The 17,562-nt window shown below is 39.2% G+C and overlaps 2 protein-coding genes across 21 annotated transcripts in view; both read left to right on the top strand.

The window, feature by feature from the left end:
• TBC1D2B (TBC1 domain family member 2B) overlaps nt 1-15,479 on the top strand; it is a 41,506-nt gene extending 26,027 nt beyond the window's left edge. For 7 of the 17 annotated variants that reach the window (XM_086849234.1, XM_086849235.1, XM_086849232.1 and 4 more), the window contains 9 exons: nt 830-1,056; nt 2,374-2,766; nt 4,039-4,149; nt 5,084-5,277; nt 6,294-6,788; nt 7,718-7,835; nt 8,544-8,729; nt 9,076-9,197; nt 11,689-15,479. In XM_086849234.1, the coding sequence (XP_086705360.1) occupies nt 830-1,056; nt 2,374-2,766; nt 4,039-4,149; nt 5,084-5,277; nt 6,294-6,788; nt 7,718-7,835; nt 8,544-8,729; nt 9,076-9,197; nt 11,689-11,884 (2,042 nt within the window). In that variant the 3' untranslated portion in view covers nt 11,885-15,479. The remainder of the gene's footprint in view (nt 1-829; nt 1,057-2,373; nt 2,767-4,038; nt 4,150-5,083; nt 5,278-6,293; nt 6,789-7,717; nt 7,836-8,543; nt 8,730-9,075; nt 9,198-11,688) is intronic. The other 10 variants (XM_086849236.1, XM_086849237.1, XM_086849231.1 and 7 more) reach the window with 2 other exon arrangements.
• The window catches only part of DAPK2 (death associated protein kinase 2), a 41,101-nt gene continuing 36,796 nt past the window's right edge, over nt 13,258-17,562 (top strand). The window contains exon 1 of one of the 4 annotated variants that reach the window (XM_086849284.1): nt 13,258-15,687. Coding sequence is in view for 2 of the 4 variants with exons in the window: in XM_023934197.2 (XP_023789965.1) it covers nt 15,661-15,673 (13 nt within the window). In the remaining 2 variants the exon portion in view is untranslated. The remainder of the gene's footprint in view (nt 15,688-17,562) is intronic. The other 3 variants (XM_023934198.2, XM_023934197.2, XM_023934201.2) reach the window with 3 other exon arrangements.

The raw sequence follows: 17,562 nt of genomic DNA, 5'->3' as shown, positions 1-17,562 counted from the left end.
AAAAAGCAATTCCTTATGATGTGTTTGGGGTCCCCTGCCATTCAAATACAATAGAATAAAGACAAAGCCTTGTTATCCACTGTTTTGGATTTCCTGAGCGTGCTACTGCTTTGGTTTGTCACATCAGTTGCAAAGTAACAAGGCAAAGGGAAATGCTGATGTTTGTAATTACTCACTTGAGTGTCACCCACTGGAGCAGAATTGTCTTTAGGCTCTGTGTCTTTAGACTCTGTGTACCTGTTACATTGGCTTGCTTCTGAAAGGGGGTAGAAGCAGGGATGGACATGAAGCAATAGCTCATCTGTGTATTTGAACAGTTCTCAGATTTGACCAGTGTCTGGAATAAACTTGTCAAGATGTTTTTACACCTCTTTAAGAGCACTTTAGGTGACATCCAAGTGATTTAATCTGTTAGAAAACATCCTGTTCATGGAGGTGAAGCCTTACATTGAATCCACTTACAGGAGCAGTAGGCTGTGCTATCTGAGATGGTTTTGCTCTGATTATTTGAAGTGAAATTTACTTCGCCATAGTTAGGGGTACCTTTTATTTTCTGTAATGAATTGTAAAATTATTTTCATGTCTTATGTGAAAAGTGATAATTTATGAACCAAATCTTTTATCTGGGAGGGGAGAAGATTTGGAGCTTTTTGTTTTCCCCACCAAGGGAAGCCACTTGGAAAATGAGGCATGTTTAACACTATTGTATTGAGTGGTTGGAAAACTGCTCAAAGTCTAATGTTAATGAGTATATTTTTAAAGGAAATATGATTGCTTTGACATGCCTTTTTACTAAGTGAACAGAACTAGAAGAAATTGTTTTATGCAGGACTGACTAGTTCAGCTTTTCCATTTGATTTTGGCCGTGTTCCACACAAAGCAAGGCGCCCGTTGAAAGATATGATTGCATCAAGCAAAAACCGCAACAGCAGTGACTCTTCCCTAACAGACTGGTGTTCTGGCAGTGGGAACAGACTGGTCTCTGAACTGCAACTGAAGTATCAAAGCCAGCAGGAAGAGTTGGAGAAGCTAAAGAAAGATCTTTTGAGCCAAAAGGTAATTAAACCTTCAGGCAAAGAGCACAAAAGCAAATGAGTCTGGAAGTGATTGTGAGTTTAACCTTTCTGGCCATCTCACTACATTAAGACTTGGTTGGTTGTTATAAAATGATGGTCCTAACCAAGCCTTTGAGTACAAAAAGTCTTTAAACAAGAGGGACCATCTTTTACATCTGTTGAAGATAAGCCTGAATAAAATTTCCATCTTATTCTCTTTCTTCTTTATTCTCTGAAGTTAACTTGTTTGGTGTCTGCCAGGATCCTGGCTGACAGTCATAGCTTCTTTTTCTATATGTACATAAAATATTTGAGGAACTACTTCTTTCAGATTCTCTCTGTCTTTTGATTCTTTCAGTGCTAGTGCAATGGGTGGGAAATAGACTTTCTTTCTCTCCTTGGGAGGGGTTTTGTAAGATAGGCCTAACCATAATGTGTGTATGTAGACTGCACTCACATGGTGGTCATGCTTATGTGCCCTCAAAACTCCAATTTATTCAATACCTTGGTTTGATCTAAAATAACTTCTACTCATTTTAAGAAGAAAAATGTTTTAGATCTTATGTGGAGCTGCTTCAGCTATTTGTATTTTCTGTTGTGTGAGGTGATTAAAGGGAAACCAAATAAGTCTGAGCCCCATAATTATATTTATTTTAGACATTATGTTTCCTAGGAGTACCTTTGAGCTTCTGAGCCTGCTGTTGTGAGAAATCTCATTGGTCTAGTGCAACACTCCATTCACAGCTGCTTCTGTTTTAATAATAAGGGGGGGGGGGGAAAAAAAGGGTGTCTTAGGGTAGTCATTTGTGTGGCAAGATTTTCTAAACAACCTTTCAAAGACTTCCTTTTTGGCAAAGCAGCATTTATTTTTTACCTCCTTTTATTTTTCCTGCATCCATTAGAGCTCTTAGTTACCTTTGCTTTTTCCATTCTGTAACGTTTTCCTGTTGACTTTTTGGGCTTAAGCCTCTTCCTACTCATCCTACAACAGGACTGCTTGCAAGCCAGGTTTTTTTTCAGCTTCCAAGTAACTGCAGGGCCTCAGCTGTCTCCTCCTTTTCCTTAACCTGTTGTAGCCATTTCAGGCAGGATTTTTAGCTCAGTGAAGGACACTGAAGCAGTCTATGTAGGCCAGTCATTGTAAGGCGTTAGCCTGCTAGGAATCGTGTTGTAAAGCATTTCCTTTTCTCTTTAAACACCAGCATGAGGTCTCAACCCATTCCAAAAACTATTTTTCTTGATTGTTAGATCTCTAAGCTACAAAATTTTTAAACTTAAAATTTCATTGGGTGCTTTTGCTGTTCTTTTTATTTCTCAGGAACTTGTTCGACTTCTGCAGCAAACAGTCCGATCTTCCCAATATGATAAATACTTTGCAAGCCACCTTTGTGAGGGGGTTCCCAAAGATACATTAGAGCTGTTGCACCAAAAAGATGACCAGATTTTGGGCCTCAACAATCAGCTTGAAAAGTTAAATCTGGAAAAAGATAGTCTCCAGCAGGAAGTCAAGAGTCTGAAGTGTAAGGTTGGAGAACTCAATGAACAGCTGGGAATGTTGATGGAAACTATTCAAGCTAAAGATGAGGTCATCATGAAGCTCTCTCGTCAACTCAGTGAATGTGAGGACAGCACATCCTCTCAAAGTGGAGCAATAAACTCCCCCACAGCCACCAGTACTAATAAGGAGCTACAGGAACTGGACAGACTAAAAGTAAGAGTACTATCTTTGTCTTGATGCATAGGGGAATCTCTTCTCGCTGTAAAAATCCTTCTTAGTCTGCTGTACTGTTTGAGATCACTACAGCAGTCCCCAGTACACTCATCATTGGAGGCTTTCTCAGCTTGGAAGCTCCACTTGGAGATGTTATGTGACAATCCAACCAGATCTTCCTTCCTTTGGGCCATCTCTAGTGTGGGGTCCTATAGTTTCAGTAAATTAATCATTGGTGTGGAACAGAGGTGATGTGAGAAATAATCAAAGGAGCAGGAAGGATTAAGGGTAAGAGGAAGATATAAGCATGGAGGAAAACAAACAGCTTGGTTTGTTTTTTATTATTTTAAATATCAAAAGTGAGGCAATATGAAAATATGAGCATGTGAAAAAATGAAGGGAAGCTCTGAGGAAACAAAACAAGAGGGAGGAGTATAAGAATCCGTTTTACTAAAGCGGCTACAGCTGCTATGATGCTTTATTTTTATTCTTTAGCATACCTCTCTGAATGTGTCACAAGTTCTTAATGGAGTTACTGAAATTATCCACTTTGCTCTAAACAGGCTTTCTTGCCTTTGGGTAAATATTGTATTTCAAAATGATTAACATTCCAAAGAATTTGGAATATAAATAAGTTCCTTAAAATATACGTAAATATACATAACTTTTTCTTACATGTGAGCCTGGTAAATTTTAAAAAATAAAGTTGAAACTAGAAGTCAGTGGTCTTGGCAGAAAGCAGACAGAGCTTGTAGATGCTGGGGAGTGTGAGAGTCCTGTGGCTGCTGGGAGGATACCTGGTGCCTTACCAGGCTCATCTTTCAGCGGCAGTGTTTCTAGCCAGGATCTGAGTGAATTAGGCAGGGAAGTTCATTCATAAGGATTTATGTTTCTATATGGAGGCAGACATGAGACTTGTAATGAGGGCTGGTGAGGGTAGTGAAAACTCAAGGGGAATTCATCCTGCCTTTTTTGTGTTGCTGTGGCTTCTGGAATGGGCTCAGCCTGTTCTCTCTGCCTTTCTTCTGACAGCAGCCAGCTGCCTTCCTCAGGCAGTGGAATACTGGGAGGGATGCAGGTGAAGCACTGCACCACCCTGTGCTCCTATTTGGCATTTGTGTTTCCTTTACATGAAGTCCAAAAATAACATTTGATTTGAGCATGATATTTTTAATTGTAAGTCCTATTAGTAGCTGCTGTTTCTGTCTCTAAGGAGATCTTTGACTGACAGGCATAATCCACTTTGTTTGTTTGTTTGTTTTTTGCCAACAGGACAATCTTCAGGGTTATAAGACCCAGAATAAATTTTTAAATAAGGAGATTTTGGAACTTTCTGCTCTACGAAGAAATGCAGAAGCGAGAGAGAGAGAGTGGCAGGCAAAGGTCAGCATGTTCTCACTTAGCAATGTCTAAAGCAGTTTTCCATACTTTAGCTGTAAATCTACCCAGTAAATGGAACAATTTAAATGTATTAAATATGATAGCTTAAAAAAAAAATGTCCTCTCAGTCCTTATAGACCAATCTTTTTGAATGGATTCTTGAAAGAAGTAATTGCTTTTAAAATTGTGTGACCTGGTGGAACATTTTCGTAACTTATGAACAAAGGTATGTACATGTCTGAAAACATTTGTTTCCTCAAAATTTAGGCTATAAAGATTTTTTTTTTTATAGGTCAGTGACAGGATGTGTAAGGATTTGATAGGTCAGTGAGTAGAGCTTTCTCCTGAGCACAAAGGATGACTGTGGTATGGTGAATGTAATTTCTGTTTGGGTGAATTTGAGTGTAGAGATGTTGCAGGTAAAGAGTAAAGATTTCCAGTGCTTGGGGTTAGGGAAAATGTACTCATCTGTAACTAAGGTTAGATACCTGTAGCTGTGGTTTGGTAGGCTTTGCTTGTGTTTTTTTGGAAGCCATGGACTCAGTGACCAGGCTTAAATGCTGTATTTTTGGCACAGAGGTGTGTGTTTACAATTCTTACATGCTATTACCTAACTCATATGCCACTTCAGTTGTTCAAACATGCACAGACATGCTACAATGCAACCATTTTGTTATTTCATGGTATTTCATACGATGCAGTGATAAGGTTTTCTCAGATTTTCCATATGCAAAACCACTTGTGGTAGAAAACATCTGGTCTTCTATGCTGCTGTATGTTTCCTGGTGTTAAAGAAATGGGAAAGTTAAGCTGGCTGTTCTTGACTTAGATGTTTCTTAGCAGCATAAACCAATAAAATAGCATTGAGCCAGATTTTAAAAGAAATGTAGTACAAAGTAAGTGTCTGAAGATTTATATAATACATTGTTTTCTGCAGTATACCAGCTTAGAAGCCAAACTCTGCCAGATTGAAAGTAAATACTTGATCTTGCTTCAAGAAATGAAAACTCCTGTTTGTTCTGAGGATCAAAGTCCTGCTCGTGAGGTCATCACACAGTTACTGGAAGATGCCTTGAAAGCAGAATCTAGTGAACAACCAGAACAAGCATTTTTCAAACCCCACCTGGTCAGGTAGTTTGGTCCTATTAAATTAAATGTATTTGTGTCTTGGCCAGTGGGCTCTATTATAACACTGGAAAATAGACAGTGAAGATATATTTGCAGGTTTGGGTTATTTATTGTATTTCCCTTCATTAATGAGGGAACAGTCATGAAATTCATGATTATAATTTAATAATTTTAGCTGTATAAATACATTGTGTTGGGGAATACATCTGCTGCAGGTTGAGATGCAGATTGAGCTCTGGGTGGTCTCATCTGGAAGATAAGGGGCCATGAACTGCCAATTCTTTACATAACAAAAAGCACAAGGCCTGGTGGCACCAGCCAGGTGAGGGGCACTGGGAGACACAGCAAGGACTCAGGAGGGAGGAGCAAGACTTGGAAGGCCTGGACTGTGAGGGGATAAAAGTCACGGGGTGCCTTTGTTGGGGATGTTTTGTGGAACCAGCCTGGGCTGTGTGTGCACCTTGAATAAAGTGTTTTGTGGAGACTGAGACTCTGCCAAGGGAAGCCTGGGGTGGAGAGCTGTGAGGAAACCTGGCCTGGCTGTGAGTGTGGGGTGTGCAGGAGTCAAGTGGGGACCGTCAGGGGGGCTTTGGCCCCAGCAGTGACAGTCTCTGTTGAGAGTGTGGCTGCCAGGGAGTCTTGGGAAAGGTCACACTGGGAAGTTTAACTGACACATTTATTCATTAATTGAGATACAGTATCAAACTTAGATGAAGGTTTTGCTGTACAGTTGCTGAAGGTGAGCTGCTGAGGGGATGGGTGCATTTCAACTCAACCATGTTGTTAAATAAATTGCTTAATTTGTGTAGTAATATATATAAGAACATGGGCACCAAGTCTTTTGTATATGGAATTGTACAAGTAATTGTTAAATGAAGAATATACTTCCAAAAAATGTTTAATAAGAAGAACCTGAGAGCTATGGAGAGTGGCTTTGAAGTAACTTTATGGTGGGAACTTGAGAGCTTCAGGGCTACTGAACATGTTTTTAAAACCTTTTTTCTTCCTCTCCATTTCAGTGAATATGATATATATGGTTTTCAGACCGTCCCTGAGGATGATGATGAGGAGAAACTAGTAGCAAAATCACGAGCTTTGGACTTGAGATCACTTTCACTCAGTGAAAATCGAGAAATCTCCACAGGAGTGAAATGGGAAAACTATTTTGCAAGCACAATGAATAGAGAGATGATATGCTGTGTGGAACTGAAGAACCTTATTCGGGCTGGAATTCCGCATGAACACCGTTCCAAGATGTGGAAATGGTGTGTCAATCTCCATGTTAAAAAGTTCAAAGACAGTGCCATTCCTGGCTACTTCCAAACCTTGCTTCAAAAAGCTCTGGAAAAACCAAATCCTGCATCTAAACAGATTGAGTTGGATCTCTTGAGGACTTTGCCAAACAACAAACATTACTCCTCCCCAACGTCTGAAGGGATCCAGAAGCTGCGAAATGTGCTGCTGGCATTTTCCTGGAGAAATCCTGATATAGGATATTGCCAAGGGCTCAACAGGTAAGATTTTGCCAATCTTGGGTAATAACTGAGCCTTTCAAATCACATGTATAGCAGCACAGTTTCGAACAGCAGTTTGCCTTATGGGTTGTATGCTCATAATTTATGATAAACAAATAACTATCACATTTTTTAAACCAGTGAAAAAAGCAATTGACCTGGGTAATAAATTTTCTTCTTTTAAAACAAGCAGAAAAGAATTGCTTGAAGGCTTTTTTTGTATTGTTAAGGCAACAAATCTCAGCATTTTTCACTGATGTCTTCAATCAGAATTTCAGAATTTAAAGGGGATTCTTGTGTTACAATGCTAAGAAGAATTCTGATTCATTGCAGTTGGCCTTTGCCAGAATAGCTTTACTACTTGGAGATCTGTAGTAAAAGAAGGTGCTACTTGAAGCAGGTGTGTTGGTCTAACACCCTGTCTCATCCCCATGACGTAATGCTATAGATGTCCATTTGTGCACTGTTTTATGTGCCAGAATAGACTTCTGAACTTAGACCAGGTTTGTCATTTGAAATAGCACTGAAGAAGCAATAGAACAGAAGCAGTGAGTAATGTAGTAGATGTGGTGAGGTGGTGGTAGTAGCAGTAGTAGTAATGTGGGAACTTCCACCTAACACCCTTAGAATAAACATCTCCTTTCTATACTAGACTCTGTGTTCAAGAGCTCTTAAAATTGGAAACACCAACACTTCAAGAAATTTTTAGAGCAAGTTTTTGCCTTTTTCTGTCTTCTGAATAAAAATACTTGGTGTGGCTGAGAAGGCATGGCTTTGCCCCATCTTAAACTTCATTAAGTTTTGCTGTTCAGTGCTCTGCTGTTAATACATTTATCTCTGCTGAACAGAAACAAATATTTCACTCTAATGTTTAATGATATTTATTTGTGATACTGTAATAATCTTCTCCAAATAAACCCTGTTTTTAGGTTGGTAGCAATTGCACTTCTGTACTTGGAACAGGAAGATGCTTTTTGGTGTCTAGTAACAATAGTGGAAGTTTTCATGCCCCGTGATTATTATACTAAGACGCTGCTGGGATCCCAGGTATGTGCTCTGCTGGGATAAAGGCTGGTCATGTAAACTGCAGCCAGTCAAAAGCTTTCCTCTGCAACTGTCTGATAGGGCTCCTTGGAAGGGGGTGGGAGTGGAATTGACAGGTGTGGGTTCCAGGCACCAGGACTCTTGTTTGGACAAGGACTTTAACAGTGAGATAGTTGTTCAGTTGTCCTGCTTGGAGCTGCAGTCCTTAACCCCTCTTCTTATTGATAGCTTCCCAACCCTGAGCTGTGTTATCATTCTTTTCCTCACATCTGGGGCATGGTGGTGCTGGACTCTGGGGAAGGGCAGGGTGAGAATGCATTTACAGTGCTACGGGCAGTAGTCACTGTAGGATTCCTGCTTCCAGGCAATGCTCTGGTCCAGGCTGCCTCCTCTAGCCAAGTGTTTCCCCAGCATGTTCTCTGCTCCTGTGCTCTTGCACCAGTGCAGCACTGGTGACCAGTACTAGAAACAGTCCCCCTGTGTGTGAGGAGCCCTGTGAGACTGGAGCTGGGTTTAGAAGGAGACAAGGGAAATGTGCAGTGGGGTAGCTGTGTGTGCTTTGGGTGGATCTAGCTTGGAAGTGTGAACTAGACATTCCTGGGTTTCCTGGTTACTTCTGGAAAAACTTGCACTTATAGATTGGTAACAGCCTTGCTCTAAATGATATGCTGGAAAATTTGAACAATAACACCCTATTTGTCATCTCTTTAGGTTGATCAGCGAGTGTTTAAGGATTTATTGAGTGAAAAGCTTCCACGACTACATGCTCATTTTGAACAATATAAAGTTGATTATACTCTCATCACTTTCAACTGGTTTCTTGTGGTTTTTGTGGACAGTGTTGTTAGTGACATCCTTTTCAAAATCTGGGACTCCTTCCTCTATGAGGGACCAAAGGTGAACTGAATGGGCTGATTTGTTAATTTGTTACCTGATAACAAAGTTCTGTGGTGTTACCAAGTGCAGGGTTAAAGAAAGGTTGTTTGCAAAACTCCTGTCAGTTAAAATGACTGGTAGGAAAAAAAAACAAGGGAGGAGCTGTGCATAAATAACCATTCAAAACATTTTCCAGCTTTTGGAAATAGGGGCTGGGGGAGGGAAGGTAGATAGAGGGAGATGTGATGAGAGAGCTCAAGCGCAGCCTGTGCATGAGGAACTCTTGCTGGGAGTTTATAAAGATGATAATGAGCCTCAGTGTATTCTGTACCTACAAAGCACTAAATATTGTATGTGTTTTTATCAGGTAATATTCCGATTTGCCCTGGCACTATTTAAATACAAAGAGGAGGAAATCTTAAAACTGCAAGATTCAATGTCTATTTTCAAGTACCTTCGCTATTTCACACGCACCATCCTTGATGCCAGGTGGGTAACTCACACTGGGGTGGCACTGAAGGACTTTTAGTGGGCCATGGGAGATGTCTGTCTTGTGGCTTTGGTGTTGTTTTCATCTAGATCCTAATTCAGGCATAAAGCAACTAGAGATGCAGCCAACTGCTAGGATTTGTCATGAGCACTTTTATCTAGCAGAGACAAATCAGAAGTGATGTAGGCTTAAACAGTAATTTTTGTGTGTGAATGAGATTACCTTGTTTAGGTGTTGTATCATGGCAGCAACACATCTGAATTTTAACCATAGGTGAAGTTTTTCCTCTGCATTGCAGATGTACCTTGTTAGTAAAATATTTTATGATAAATAAAAGCATATCCTGGCTCAAGCATTAAAGATGTGAGCTGTGTCCCCCACAACTTAGATCCCTTATGCATGGTTAATGCACAGGCTCCTGCCACATAGTTCCAGCTGATTTTAAGATAAACTTGGAAGCAGAGAATAAATACAAATTAGATACTTTTCTGGTCTTCAGTCTTTGCGTAGGACTTAGAGTTGGTAAATTAGGGTCTAGTGTTTTTAGATTCCTGGTTTCAAGACTGTAGAGCAGCAGGTTAATCTTAAAAAGAAAAGTCATTTTGGGATTGGTTTAATGTCTGAAAATGTATTGCACATCTTTTGAAGCTTGCTAATTTTCAATTTAGAGCAAAATTGTATATTGAAACATGAGCTGTTTCTTTTTAGGGTAATAAACTCCACATCAGTTTAGGCCTAGACTTTGACTCCTGCTGCTAGAGCTTTATTATTTTTACTTACAGTGTTTTAGTTTCGGCTGGAGAGAAATTAAGGCTGAATAATCTTGTGCTTGAAAGGGATTTCTGGGATTGATGCAGAGAGAAAAAAATCAATTTTTTTTTCCTTACCCAGTTCAAGCAAAATTTTGATAATTATTCAGAGGTGAAGATTAGGCTTTCCATTCTTTTTCCACCTACGGAAATGGTGTCTTGATTCTCCTGTCTAAACTTTCTGGTGCTGAAATAACCTACTTTAAAGATTTCTAAAATTGCTGAATTTGGTGTTAACAAAATGAACTAATGAGGGATCATTGGGAAATGGGGAGTTGAAGTGAGGACAGAATTCAGTACATCAAGGATGCTTGGAATACAGATATGCTCTGTGCTGATCTGTAAGTCTCTGCCTTTTGGGGGTTTAAGAGTGGAAGCAGAGCAGTGCCACCTAGAGAATATGGATTTGCCTTCTAGGACTGACAGGACATGATTCAAACTGCTCGATTTCTTATTGTGCTGTGTTTGTACCAGTTTTATATCATCATCATTTGAGCAGTACCGAAGCACGTAGGATGAGTTCTTTCTTGATATGGACAAAAAATAATCCTGTTGTAGAGGGAAAATTCAGAAATATTTATTAGATTAGAATTCATGGATGTTCTGAATGGGTTAAAATCATTCTGCACGGAGTTTAAGTTCAAACTCTGTAATAAGAGAAAGGTCTCTACAGGCACATGCAAAATTATATTCTAGTTATAGGATGTCATAGCTGGGTTTTTTTACAGAGCCATGGCATGTTGTGTGCAGGTAGAGAAGCTGCTGGAATATGTTCTGTGTAGAAATAGCAGCAAATCATTCCTTGATCACTCAAAAATACAAACCTACAATTAAATAAACTGTCCAAAGAAGTTTTCTTAATATTTATTTCTGATAATTCAAATAGAATAAATTAAATATTCCAGTTCCCCTTTTTCCTTAGTAAACAATGAGATGTTTTTGGGTGTAGATCAGCAATAATGATGTAGTTGAATGCAGTCTTTTTGGACTGATTAGACTGACCAGTTGCTGGGTTTGCTGGGACTGCAGGAGGATATGATGCAGTGTGACTCTGGAAGGGGGCTGGATCCTCTGTGGTGCAATTGTGCCCTGGCAGGTTTGGATTGACACTGGCCCAGAGGTCTCTGTGCTGCAGGTAGCAGAACCCCAGAACATTCTCACTGTGTTGGAAACTCTGCCTTGTCCGTGTTCTGCTTTATCTTTGTCCACATTTGTGTTGTCCTTGGCTTTATCTGGTCTCTTAATTGTCAGGTTATCTTGATTAACTGGAGGGCTGAGTGGCTTGGGATTGAAGGAGCTGCAGAGGGTTCTGTGGAGGAAGTTATCAGATCTGTAACGGGTAACTGGATGTACTGAGCATTCAGTGTAGCCCAGGAAGCTCTGATAACCAAGCTTTTGTCTCCTGCTCAGCATTTCAAGGTGGTGATCTCTAGAGCAGAGTTTACAAGTGGCTTGGGGAAACTCTTGAGCATTTGATTACACTTTATCACTTGAAATAACCTTAAACCTGAATGCTTTATCGAAATTTCTTGAAATATTGATAACATCTGAGACCTGTCAAGTGTGAAAGAGACCAGAGATATGTGACATACGATAGAAGTCAATATGGATGAAGTTTAAAACTGATTTAAAAGCCCACCAAATATAAATTATTGTCTCCTACCATTGTGTAATCTTGCAGGAAACTGACTGCTATTGCTTTTGGAGACCTGAATCCTTTTCCATTACGCCAGATCAGGAATCGCAGGGCATATCACCTGGAGAAAGTGCGCCTGGAGCTGACGGAGCTGGAAGCCATTCGCGAGGACTTCCTGCGCGAGAGAGAGACCTGCGTAGAAAAAAGAGACCTTATTAGTGATGATGAGGAGGACAGCTGAAACTGCTTAATAGAAACTGTTCCTTGGGATCATGACCAAAGTGAGATAACCTCCAAAACACTTTATTAATCCTGTCAAACAGAATGTAAATTCATTGCATTTGGAAATATGCAGGACAGATTTTCAAATCCCAGGACTTTCAGAAATACCACTTTGTATGGAGGCCAAATAATTCTGTTTACATTTATGTTCATGGAGTCATTTGTAGAGCACTTAATATCTGTCTCAGTTTAGTCTTTTAGCTGAATTTACAATTATTTTCTCACAGTGCACCATTAATGCCTAAATGTGAAACAATAAGAAATGTCCATGCTCTGTTACATTCATTGCCATTCTGAGTTTAGAGTTTTTTTGATGTAATCATGTTTTTTGTAGTGCAGGCTCAATGTGAGAGGACATCGTATTTCTTGGATTCAGGTTAGCTTAATCTAGCCATTCTTGAGGTCACTAACCAGAAAAGCATGGGAGGAAGATTCCTTTGTCTTTTCCTGAAGTGTCATGCAATGGGTCACCAAACAGAACACTTGAATATATGTGCTCTAAAGTAAAGGTAAAATAAGTACCTAAGTACCTATTTTTGTCACTGACTGTCGAGTGTGTACTGAAACAGTGATAGCAAACATAATTTCTACTTTTCAGAGCAGCTGTGTTGATAAAGATTCTCATTAATGTGAAGAGGCTTATAGATCAAAGTCTATTCAATCAATTTTATTTGTATTCACTTTTTTGATTGCAGTGGTTTAAAAAGGTCACAACCAAACTCCAGATACTATGGAATAATGGAGCTTGGTTACTCACAGGAGTACCATGCTTTAGGAGCTAATTTAAGAAGAAACACAGTGTTCTTTTTGCATGATTGTGGAACTGTTGTACAATAGTGGTAGGGACTGGGTTCATAATACAAATATTTACCAATCAGTCAAAGGAATCTAAAGGTCACAACGTGCATGCGGGAACTGAAGATCCTTTTCCAACAGAAAAATGCAATATTCTCCTAATGTGCTCAGCCTTACTGTGAGTGTTGGATGTGCTTCCTGCAGGACAGCTGTAAGGAGCAACATCTAGGCTGTTGAAATGTGCTATTTCTGCTGTTGAAATTGGTGACTAGCAGTGCTCATAAATGGTTCTGGGGAGGAGCACACTTTCTTTCTTGCTGGCTATTGTCTGGACTTTTGCAATATTTTTTCTTGAACTGTTGGATCTTCAGAATGTTGGATTGACTGTAATGTGCCATGATAAAACTAGGATTCAAATACTAGCAAATCACTGAGCTCTGGGGAAGTGATTAATTGGCAAAAAACCAAAAATAATCATTGGGAAGAGTGAAGTGCGTGAAGCTTGTATTTTATGTGTTTTGTTTTTCAGTAATAGTAGTACTTTATTGGGTATAATTGTGTAATCATTTTAGTCAACTTAAGTGTGTGCGGAGAGAAATCTGCTTCTGTTTCACAGCACTTTTAAAAAGGTTTTATTTTAGATAACAGTTGCAGCCTTCTCCAAGTAAGCATATTGTTAGTTTATATGGAAGGGAACTATTTGATCAATGATGAAGTTGTAACTTAGAGGACTAATTTTGATATAAAATTTATGCTTCCTGTATGACACATAATTTTTACCTAGCCAGCAAATCTTTGCCAATGAGGAACTGATGGTGTGATCATATTAATTTATATATTATTAGTCTTCAAAAATGTCCCCTACATTTGTCTGTGGTAAGCAGTAGCTGGGGATTTTTTCTATTTCCCTAGTTACTTTTGGTTGTGTACTGGAGGGCAGGGTTTTGATATTACTGCATGTACTGTATTCTTTTTCTACTTACAATCAGTATTTGAATACAAAAATGGGACCAAGTTTTCTAATTTTCTAGTTATGCTGTCTTGGTTTTGAAAGAGCTGGTCTCTAAGTCAATATGTAATGTAGGCTTTTTGTTTGTATGTTTCTTTTAATATTGTTGTAAAGTGTTAAATGAATTCTTTTTTAAGGTGAAGATCTTCCTTTCAGTGAGCACAAGTGAAATAGTAAGGTGAAGAATTTAGATAGTTGTACTTTCCCTATTCCTACAATCTGTTTTTGTTTGGCTTTGGGACTTCACTATGAGATAGTCCTATGACTTCAGGAGGTGTTTTCAGACTGATTCCATCGAAGTGTTTGGGTTGTGAAGATAAAGCTTACTTTAAGACAATGGTTCAGGAAGTTCTGTAGCTGACAAAACAAGACTTGCAATATTACATGACCATTTTTGTTAGAGTTTTGCTGATGGATCAGCTTGTGTGTGCATGTGTTGCTGTGTTTCATTCTATTAAGTTGTTTCCAGTTGTACAGTAAAATTAAGTAGCTCTGTTTCTTCTGCCACAGTGTGACTGTTACCCATGAATGTTAGGAACCCTGTGGAAGTTGTGTTGTCTCCGGGTATTTTGACAGCTTGCAGATATGAAATGAGTCAATGCTGTTATGCTCAAGTTTCCAGCAAGCTGTTGGATTCATTTTGTTAAGTCTTGTTACTGGTTTAGTGAGAGCTAAAAGGTCAAAAAATTGCAGAGGCTTCTCACCTTTGGCCACTAGAAGTCTCTGTGGAACAAAAATAAGATGTGTATAGCAGGAAATAACATCAGGGGAGCTTGCCTTGCTTGCTGTTTCAAATGTTGTTGTGTGACTTAAGATTTCTGGGGGTGCTTAAATCTGCTTACCTTGGAGAGCAGTAACTCATTAGAGACATGCAGGATACACAGGCAGTATCTAAATCTGATGAAACCAGGCCAAAATACACTGTGCCTCAGTTGTCTGCCAAAGCTGAACTGCATGGAGCCCAAGAGTTTGTGTTTGTGTGTGAACTTCTGAAGTAGTGCATGAAGTTTACCATTCATGCCAGCCAGATAGGGGGCAACTGACCTGTTCATGCACACACAACTGCCAAAATGGTAATTTAACTTCAAGGCCTTGCATGTAACATGCAAAGAGTTCCCCATACGTGGTTCCCAGAATATGTGATATAACCCAGACCACTAAGTTGCATCATGCAGAATATTCCCCTATCTCTATTCATGTGTGCATGGCTTCCCAGTGAAACTTTTCATTAGAGGGTCTATATCTTCTATTAAATAGGCAAAAAATTGGTGCACTATGCCTCTAGTTATTAGAACTGCACAGTATTTCAGCTTGACCTGTACATGTGTACAGGTAGTGTTATCATCCAGTGTTATCACATTGTTTGGTGTTCTTTTTACCATTTGTGTAATCAATAAAAATGATTTTTCTGTTGTTCCCTTCAGTGTCTTCTATGAGAGATTCTCCCCTTTCCCTCAGTGTTTATAAACATGGTATTTCAGCAAAAAGGAAAGATTTTTTTTTTCCCTTAAAAAACATCAAACATGAATGAATGGTCTTAAATTTGACAGAGTTGTATGTTCAGACACATAGCTGAGAAATGGAAAATTGATTAATTTAATGAAATTGTGTAGCTGTTTAAGTGACTGTTCCCTTAAGTGCCATGTTAAAAATCAGCAATATGCGGTACAAGAAATTCGAATCACAAGCAAAAGTGATACTATCTTCACAAAGATTGATGTAAAGAAAAAATAAATTGTTTATTGCTTTATATATTGCTCTGTTTCTTCCTTTTTTTTCCCCCTGTAACAGATGGAAATATCTGCAGGTGTCATCAGAACAAGCCAGTGGTAGAGCTTGTATTTTTGGCTGATAACGGAGTTTGAGAGAATCTCTATAAAGGAACATACATGTAAATTTGGCTTTGAAGCATGAAGATGTGAACCATAGACATGTTGCATGCAGGTGAGGCTGACTGGGTAAGCTTGTCATTGGTATCCTTTATCTTTGGGAGAAGAGGAAGAAATGAGACAAAATTTGCATGAGCATTTACAGGAATTTTCTGAGTTCACACACTTTCTGGGAAACATATTTGTATAATATCTCCTGACACCCCAAAAGCTTCTTTAGAAGGCTAGATACTGATGTTCTGACAGTCTTTTGTAGTAAAAGAAATAATTTAAGCTGTTTTGAAAATTTAACCAAACTCAATTAATTTGGAAATCAAGTCTCAATATTTGTCTTTCAGATATGAACTTTGCATTTTGGAACTGATTCCCTTAAAGAGGTTTGAATACCTCAGCTACTTCAGCTACGTAACTTAATAGCTTAATGTAAGGGAGGAAAAAAATAAGGGTTGGGACATGACTGTAATTGCATATCCAAGCATGTCTTTCATAGCAGAGGTGAATAGTGCACAGTTCTTGTCCTCTGTCTCTGCTACAGAATGACAAGCTGTTATAGGAGTAGATATTGGCACAGCTGGAAATCCGTTCAAAGGGGTTGCAAAACAGGATAGAGATCATCAGTTGAGGCAGAACACAACTATGGCCTAAAGACCTCGTGTCCTGTTTACTGAAAGTTTATAGTCAGAGAAATAAACAGAAAATTCTGGGAAGAGAGTGCATGGGGAGCAACGTCCTCACTTGGATACTTGGCATGCTTAGCTTGAGTAGGTTGTACAGCTGCTGGGGCCTGTAAAGAACAGCTGAGACTCCCATTTGCTCCTTGGAGCTAAACTTGAAGCATCTGCTCTATTGGGATTGCAATAAGGGTGTGAGTGTGGCTGATGTATGTTAAAAACCTGGTTCCTAAGAAATGCATAACTTAGGATAAACACAGCTGGCATACTCTGATCCAAGACCAAATACCTGCAGAGTCTGTCTATGCTGTGGGTGCCTCAGAGATGCAGAGAACACACTGAATCTGCTGGTATTACAAGGTATCAGGTGTTCCTTCTTTGGGATTTTCAGAAGTGCTAAGCATAGCTTCCTTATCTGCAGCTCCCTGACCTCAACAGAAAGCAGAATCCATGTAGTGCTGAAGCATTAAGAATTCCCACACATGAAGTATGTTCCCTCAGATAATGCAAAGGAAGGGTGTGCTCTGCCTTGGAAACTTCCCCCCTAGAAAATAAGGTAGAAGGTTAAATCAGTAGTTAGCAGAGTGGTATTTGCACTGTGATGATCTGCTGGAAAAGCTACATTTGTCCACAGTTCAAGGATACCCACCTGTAGTGCTTTTCAGAGCAGGAGACTAAAAAGCAAAATGCAGGACTGTATACTTGTTATAAATGATAAAATAGTGTTGGCTTCCACATTCATAGGTTAGCTTTTTGCATCACAAGTATTTTGATATAGTACAACTTATACTTACTTTTAACTGCTTTATATAATCTGTCAGTTTATGTATGCATTGTATAGTTCATATGAATAGTAGTATAATAAATATATTATAGGCCTTAGCAAAATGTTGAAAGAGAGACTAAAATATTTCTATGTAGCAAATTCAGAGAATAGTGTAAAGTAATAATAAGGCAACAGTGACAAGAAACAGAGCATAAGCAGCAGGGAAGGATGTATCGACTATTGGCGCTATCAGGGATGGTGAACCAACAGGATAAAACTACGGGAAGAAATAAAATATATGGGCCTAATTTACAGAATGTCCTGCAGACAAGTCAGAGCTTAAAACCAAACGAGAGTTCCTAGAACATCAAAAACTCAAAGGAAGGTTTGGATAATGTATAATACACGCTAATGAATATGCATGTAACCCCAGCAATGTAACCATATTTAGAGAACAGGATTTTAAGCTACCTCTGTGCTCTTTGGCCATTCGCCAAAAGCACCCCA

The sequence above is a fragment of the Cyanistes caeruleus genome, chromosome 13 (assembly GCF_971803275.1).
Source record: "Cyanistes caeruleus chromosome 13, bCyaCae1.hap1.1, whole genome shotgun sequence".
In the NCBI taxonomy this organism is placed as follows: Eukaryota; Metazoa; Chordata; class Aves; order Passeriformes; family Paridae; genus Cyanistes; species Cyanistes caeruleus.
Note: the sequence above shows the minus strand (reverse complement) of the source record. Positions and strands in the feature narration are given on the sequence as shown.